Source organism: Callospermophilus lateralis, chromosome 18 (assembly GCF_048772815.1).
Source record: "Callospermophilus lateralis isolate mCalLat2 chromosome 18, mCalLat2.hap1, whole genome shotgun sequence".
Classification (NCBI taxonomy): domain Eukaryota; kingdom Metazoa; phylum Chordata; class Mammalia; order Rodentia; family Sciuridae; genus Callospermophilus; species Callospermophilus lateralis.
In genome coordinates, this window is record NC_135322.1 from 7,485,090 (window position 1) to 7,492,745 (window position 7,656).

The 7,656-nt window shown below is 50.5% G+C and overlaps 1 protein-coding gene across 1 annotated transcript; it reads left to right on the forward strand.

The window, feature by feature from the left end:
• The first annotated feature begins 2,941 nt into the window (after window positions 1-2,941).
• LOC143384312 (izumo sperm-egg fusion protein 1-like) lies at window positions 2,942-5,886 on the forward strand. The gene is made up of 8 exons (XM_077105901.1): window positions 2,942-3,176; window positions 3,527-3,601; window positions 4,167-4,253; window positions 4,502-4,522; window positions 4,974-5,054; window positions 5,235-5,335; window positions 5,572-5,725; window positions 5,831-5,886. Exons 1-8 carry the CDS (start codon window positions 2,942-2,944, stop codon window positions 5,884-5,886), a joined length of 810 nt encoding a protein of 269 aa, XP_076962016.1.
• Window positions 5,887-7,656: the final 1,770 nt, after the last annotated feature.

The following is a 7,656-nucleotide window of genomic DNA, read 5'->3' on the forward strand; positions in this document are numbered from 1 at the left end:
AAGAGGTGTTACTTCTGCCCTGGGTGTTCAGAACACTGAAGGAACTCATGGTTCATCTAGAGCAAGCACTCATTAACTTTCTTTCAGAGTTTCTGGAGAAATTCTTGTTGGGGGTTTGCTCTAGGGAGGTCCATGTTTAATGTTTTTGAATAACCCTGCAGGGACTAGAAGATAGGATCCAGAATTTTGCATAGTTATGGCAAAGAATATGATGAACAAGCTACCAGAAGCTCAACACTCCTCTACTGCCAGAAAGATCAGGATTTTGGAGACTGCCTCTAGCGAGCCAGCAACTTTTTTGAGTGTGTACTGGGGATTGAACACAGTACCCAGGGGAAGCTCATTCAGTGTGAATCAGCCTCTTCCTGTGCTCCCAGGTTCTGGAAATGCTGGGGCAGTTGTGAGCAGGACTAAAACTCTCCAACCTCTTATGCCTAGAGGAAAGTTTTGAAATATTATTTTCATTCATTCTTTCTTTTCCTTCCTCCTAGAGAAGACAGTCTAAAACATGGGAGAGGTGAGAGGAATAGCCATTGGGGAAGTGTGGCAAATTCTGCAGCAGAACTTTCTAGCAATCCAGGGAGACTTCTAATTTGGAAGATCAAAACTTCCAAACACAAGACCTGGATTTATTATCTCTGGGATTAGATCAAGCAAGTGTCTTCTTTAGCTGGGTTCTGAGTATCTGGGGTTTGATATCTGGAATCCAACAAGTCTGCAGAAAGCCAGGAGATACTGTGTTCCTTATTAACCATTGTCTGTCCCTGAAAATCACAGAAGCACTAAATCTGTCTTTGTGTATGCCTGGGATGAAAGGATTTAGAGATACCAAGACCCAAGCAGGAGCACAGGGTCTGGCCAGAGAGTATAAAACTCGACTCATTTCCAGAGAGCTTTTGCTGCTTTGGGGGTGATAAAAAAGCTTCCTCAAACACAGCCAAATCTAATCATTCCCCTCCAAGAATCCACGCCTCTGGTCTAATTACAGTTTCAGGGTACCATTCCCAGCGATGGTAAGACAGGGAGGAGAGTGGGAGATATAAAATTCTACATTCCCAATGCTTGTATCTACAGCTTTCCTGGCAGTGTGTGTGCATAAAACAATGGAGGGAAGATGGGATCTTGGAGTTTGTCATTACTTGTTATATTTTAGATTTTGCTTCCTACTCAGATCTGGCAGCCCTTTCGCTGCTGAAACCCTGTGTTTCCCTGGAGCAGGAAGAAAAGCAAGGAGAACGCTTTCGGGATTCCAAGGGTGGGAGTGCTCCATGCCTTTCTCTAGCACCCCCATTAATGGCCTCAAGAACTCCCATCCCACTGAGATCTGGGTGTTCGTTCCTTAACCTGGGGAGGAGAATGTGGAATTGAAATGAGGAGAGAGAGTCATTACTGAGCTTCAATCGCCATAAAGCTTGGGGCGCCAGTCACAGTAGAGAAAAAGACCCCAGCGCCTTCTGGGAGTGGTAGTCCTAGGCTAGAAATGGCCCCTTCCCTATCTTTGAGGCTGGCAGAGGTACCAAACCAGAATCCAGGTCCCCAGGACCCAGGAAGGGAGGACGCTGAGTGGCCCTGGGCTCTAAAAGCCAGATCGTGAGGTTGGATTTCGCTAGGGTGGATGCTGGAATGAAGGTGTCTGTAAAGGTCACCGTCCCTGTGACGTCATGGAGAGGTAGGTGGGTCTCCCATGTGGAGGCCAATCAGAAGCAGAGTTGAGATTCTGGGCGTGGCCAAAGAAAGCCCTAGGAAGTACTTTTTCGGATTTGGCCCTCCAAAGGAGACGTGACTGGAGTTCCTGGTGGAACCGGGACCTCGCGTGACACATATCCCCTTGGAAAAGCTCTCGACTTCACGCAGCCAAACTGTCCCTCACAAAACCTGAGTTACAGTCGTGGGAAATATTAAGGCAGAAGGACGCGGCACCGGGTTCCTCACAGTCTGAATGGGATCCTGAGCGAATCCTGGGTTTCAGGGTACAAGTCAAGGATCAAGGTCGGAGAGGGGCTAGTTAGTTAAGGTGCCTCGCGTTTAGGGCTCTTTGGGGCTCCGTTTCCTGAGAAGGTGCACCCTGAAAATAAGAGGTCTTAGCCTTGGGCAAGGGTGGACAGGAGGGACAGGAGGGTGGCTGGGAGTCTTGCATATATTTGTGGGGTCCCCAGGGTAAGGGATTTGGAGTGTACTTTGGTCTTGAGGGAGTTTTGAGAACATGTGGGAGAGTCTGATATATTGAAGCTGGACAAGGACTTTTCAGCTTGAGGTGCAACAGGGTTTGGGGGCTTGGGTGTGTCTGAGTGTTGATTGGCTTGAGGTTTGGAGTTCAGGACCACATTAATTGTGGGGGAGCTGTGGATCCCATGGATTGGCAGCTTGGAGAGTCTGCATGGTTAGGGCGGACTTCGGTCCTTATGTGGGGAATGTTTTAAATGTCTGCTGATCTCACTGGGCATAGTGGTATATATACCTCAGTAATCTGAACGACCTCGGAGGATGAGGCTGGCGGATTGCTAGTTTAAAGCCAGCCTCAACAATTTAGTGAGGGCTTAAGAAACATAGCAAAATTCTGTCTCCAAAGTAAAAAAATAAATAAATAAAAAGGGCTTGGGTGTGGCTCAGTGGTTAAGTGTCCCTGGGTTCAATCTCTGGTACCTAAAAAAAAAAAAAAAAAAAAAAAAAAAAATTGGTGATCTCTGAGGATGAATGAAGACCCTCAGTTTGGGGTCCTCTGGATGGGGCATAAGTCACACAATTCTGAAGCATTTGATGAAGCATACAAGTCTTCATCCTATGGAGATTTCCTGAAGACCTGTTCCCATGGGGGAGATTGCACATGTGGGGTTCATGGGACCTTATGATGGGCTTTGGCTTCTCTCTGTTTAGAGTCATCTACTCTGTCGGGCGTGAGAGGACCCTCCTGGTTTTTTCTCTACCGAGTGCTCAGGCCTCAATGGGGCCGTGTTTTGTGCTCCTGTTGGCTGCACTGGCCTGCTGCCTGATTCCAGCAAGCTGTTGTGTCACATGTGAGCCGTCAGTCATGGAAGCAGTAAAGTCCTTGGAGAAGGATTACTTGCCTGGACACCTGGAAGCCAAAGACCGTGAAAAAGTGATGGATATGGTATACAATACTTTGAAAGATTTTCAGGACCGGCCGTTTATCGAGGGTTCCTATGCAGGAATTATAGGTGAGGGGCAGGGCAGAGAGGGCCCATTCATCTTTGGTGCTTCTAAGAGGGATTGGGTCCAGGATTTCCAGGGCCAGTGATGAAAAAGGGATGGGCCAGGTTCCCCTGATCTTGGGAATGGAGAAGGCAAGTTGCAGGTTCCAGGCCCTCCCAGAGCTAGCAAACACTGTTTTTCCACTTCCTTTCTAGCAATTGTCTGTAAGAAAACAATTCCCAGAGGGAAACAGAATAGTGAGTTCCATAATTAGGTCTATCCTTGCACTGTGTTCCCATGGGCATGGTAGATATTATGAGGTAGTAGCCTTAGAGTGGAGTAAAGGTGGAATCTGGGGTTCTGTATCAACCCACAGATAAGAACTCATTGGAAGAGGTGTCCCGGACTTTGCTGAAGGAGCTGAAACGCATCACAAACAGTAATGTAAAAGGTTAATGACTGAAGGGCTGGGAGGGGGGTCCTGGATTTTGCAGGAGAGCAATTGCTAGTGATATCTACCCTGGGGATGTGATGCATGGCTCTGGGACCAACTGCCTAGTTCAAATTCTGGCTCTGCCACTTCCCATCCTTGTGACCCTGAGCGAGAAACTGGGCAGTTTCCTCAGCTCTACACTGGACAGCATCACAGTGCCCTCCTCCCTCAGCTCCTGGGAGGATTAGGTGGGTTGATACCTGTGCATTGCTTAGCCCACTGACTGGCACTGTGTGAAGTACTTGATTTCTGTGCCCTTTCCTGAGAAGGCAGAAGATGGAATGCCAGCCCCTCCAGGTGGCACATTCCCTGTAGCCCCTGGTGCTCAGGAGGGCTGAGGCAGGAGGATCAGTAGGGATCAGGAGTCCAGAGCAGCCTCAGCAACAGCTAGAGGCTGTTTCAATTGGGGGAAAAAAAAAAAAAAAAAAAAAAGAATGCCTGCCTCCAAAGACTGAAGACCCTATTCAGAACCCACACACACCTGGGGGAGGAGAGAACTAAGCACCACTTTGCTTTCTCCCAGGAGAGGACCTTATCAGAGAGCTCAACCACACACTGATCAAGGAAAAGGATGATTTTAACCTGCAAGCTCTTCATTTCCAGAAGGAGGGTGAGGAAAGAAGGGAACCCTGGACCCGTCCAACTCCATCCCCTTTCTACCACCTGAGTCCTTTTCTCCAGCCCCCTGCATTTCCACATCCAGGCCCTTGGCTTCCTCATCCCCTCCTCCTGCTGACCCCTCAGGGGTCACCTCCCTCAGGTCCTTCCCCATACCTCTACTCCTCCCCAGCCCCTCTCCCAACCTTCCTCATTTAAAAGTCTGATTCTTTTCTCCTTCTTTTCTCCCTTCTGAGGCAGCTTTATGTCCCAACAAATGTGGTGAGTGCAGACAGCAGAAGCTATTCTTCTACCCTCATCCTGGCCCATGATACCCACCCCTCCCCTTCCCCCCTTCTGGATGCACATTTGCAGCATCTGAGAGGTTCCTGGGTCTCCAGCCACCTTTTTCTGGCTTGGATTTGCAGGTAGCAGGTGTATCCTATGTGGACTCTTATTTATTTATTTTAGTTATAGATGGACACAATACCTTGATTTTATTTATTTATTTTGTATGTGGTGCCGGGGATCAAACCCAGTGCCTCACGCATACTAGGCAAGTGCTCTACCACTGACCCACAACCCCGGCCCCTATTTGGACTCTTTACTGACCTTGGAGGGATGACCTCCTAGGGATTTGGCCCAGCAGGCCCCCAGCCCTTTAGCTCTTCCCCTTGACCTTTTCAAACCCATCTCTTAGTGGGTGAATACAGCCTTGACCTTGCCCCTCCAGGCATCATGTTTCAGACTCTGATATGGTGCCAGCACTGTGAGCAAAAGGTTCACGCTTGCCGGAAGCCCATAAACTGTGGGGGTGAGTATGGGACCAGGCTGGAGGAGTTGGTGGGAGAGGGATGGAATCACAGGAGGGACAGTCCAGAGAGCTCAGAATGCAGACAGGAGGCAGGGAAGGGCCTGGCCCAAACCAAGCTGAGACTGTTTGGGGAGGGCACTGACCCAGAAGAACCATCTCACAGTCATGCTCCATCCTCAGAGCACCATGTGGAGGTCCATCAATCGGAAGAACTGAACTTGGACTGTCTGCTCACTTGGCACCATATTTCTGAAGGCCTCACAGACTACAAATTTTACAGGGTGGGGCCCTCCAACTCCTGTAACCCTTAAACCCCAAGTCACTCAAGCTGGTATGAGCCCCTGGCCTACACCCAACCCTCATGGCCTAGTAGGTGAGGTCACTCCTGACTCTCAGGCACCCCAAGTCCTGCTTGATGATCCCCTGGATTCCTGAGGCCCCAGGAGTTTCTCAGCCCTGTATTTCCCCAATTCCTGAAATCCCCATGCCTCTGTGATACTCTTGAGCTTGTATCTAGGTTTGGGAGAACAATTCTGAGACCTTGCTGTACAAGGGGAAGGAATCAACCCTGACAAAGCCAAGTGTGACTGAAGCGGATGAAGGCAAATATCGTTGTGAGCTGGACACAGTGATGTCAGGCCCATCTACCATCATTTCATATCATGTCACAGGTCAGTACTGGGGTGATAGAGAACTGGGGCCCTGGGTATTGTTAGGAGGTACAGGAAGTATTCTCAGCTTTGGAAGCTTAACTTCAGATGGGGTTCTGCCTTCAGGCCATGGAGGACTTGCCTCTGTCGTGGCCTCTCGTGGCAGGGATGGTGTTCCCTAGGAGGGTTCTACTGGAGGGCCTCCGTCTTGGGGCTGGCACGCCTTCAATCCTTCTCTGACTGCTATTGGCCCTCCTATTATCAGTGCTGCCCCCTAAAATCCGCCATGAGAAACATAAAGAAAAGCTTGAAGACACTGAGGGGAGCCCCTTTGATGTGAACTCAGAAAGCCCCACAGAAAGTACAGCAGCGTCAGCACACCTAGAGCCCATCACATCCCTCCAGCGGTCGCAGGCCCAGAGTATGCTGCAAGGCCGCCTCTTTGGGCTGCTGATCTGCTTCTTAATACTTCTGGTAGCAGCCCTTCTTCTCAGGTGAGTCTAGGGAAGAAGGCGGGACCTGGAGGGAGAGGCGGGGCTTCCTACTGCCCAATGCTGGAGCAGTTGGCAGAGCCACTGAGGTTTCCAGAGAGCTGGTGGGAGTTACAGCGTGGGGGGCTTACCTAGGAGGGCCAGGCTTTGAGAGTTGTTTGAATAGGTCAGCTCTGTGGGGCTGGGAGTTGGGGAGTGGGTCCCAACTGCTTCCTACCTAACATGACTCCCTGATTTGCACCTCCCAACCTCATTCAATCTCCCCTAGGCTAATTTACTGGCGAAGATCCAGACAGAAACAGTGCTCACAACCCAGCCTTGCAAATACAGCTTCTAAGACGTCATCTGTTAAGACAACAAAGTCAGCGACCTCGAAGGGAGTTGAAAATACATCATCTAAGACATCAAGGACAACGACCTCAAAGTGAAAAAATAATTAAATACATGTCTTGTTGTCTAAGTATTTGACTCACTCCTCTGGACTGATTAATACCTTATGTCCCCCCAGAGGACAGATCAGGAGATGGGATCCTACCTCAGGGAGGAGGGTGAGGAACATGGCACCACTGAGGTCTGGTGGAGGGGACAGCAGACTGTGATATAATTCCAGAACCAAGAAACAGGCCAGGGCCAGGCCTACCTAGATCTCCTGCCCCAGGCCTGGTTTTCTCAGGACACCCCCTCCTACCTCCTCCTGTTGGGTTTCCTCTTGCCTTTTAATGTCCCCACACAGTGCTAGGGGCTGGGTCAGAGGCACAGGATTTTCTAAAGGGATCAGGAACTAACCCAGGACATCAGAGCCAGGCCCTCTGGGTGCTGCCCGACCTGCAACAGGTAAGAGCCAGGTAAGACTCCTGGGTCCCACTGCAGCCATCAGTCCTCCTGGGCCTGTAGTCCAGGGCCCATCCCTCTCCCCAGATGCCCCTCCATCTCCCAGATGTCCCTCTGCCTCATTCCCCTAACCCCAGCCCATTGGGGATGTATATCCACCTTCCCTTAGGGCCAGGCTATCTGGTGTATTGAAGGAGGGTGGAAGCACCCCACCCCCTTTGGAAAGCTCCCTCTCCTGTGGAACCATCCTCCCCACCAAGCCCCAGGCCACAGGCCCATGGTTCCTCTGTCATGTGAGTAGCCACAAAGTGGTCCACCTGCCCCTGGCCCACCTGCCTTCCATCTGTCCCTGGTTTGGGCTCAGCCCCATGCATTGCTTCTTGTCAGGAACCCTGAGAGACCTGTCTCCTGTTCCAGTCCTGAATGGGCAAGGGAGCCTGGGCGATGAGAGCAGGACGTCAGATACTGGTTTACCTGGGCCCATGGAGGGAGAGGTGGTTTTAGGCACTGGGATGGGCCACACAGGGTGGGCTTTGATTCTGCTTCCTTCCTCCCCTCCCTTCTCACCTCTTGGTAATGGTTTTAGTAGGACTGGCCTTTATTTATTTAATCTCTCTTTCCTGCTACATC

What these genes read in the sequence shown, in the direction of transcription:
- LOC143384312 (XM_077105901.1), top strand. Translation starts at nt 2,942, where the DNA reads ATGGGGCCGTGTTTTGTGCTCCTGTTGGCTGCACTGGCCTGCTGCCTG. An exon ending in TTTATGTCCCAACAAATGTG is followed by an intron (nt 4,523 to 4,973) that starts GTGAGTGCAGAC and finishes TTGCCCCTCCAG; the next exon opens with GCATCATGTTTCAGACTCTG. An exon ending in CAGACTACAAATTTTACAGG is followed by an intron (nt 5,336 to 5,571) that starts GTGGGGCCCTCC and finishes GCTTGTATCTAG; the next exon opens with GTTTGGGAGAACAATTCTGA.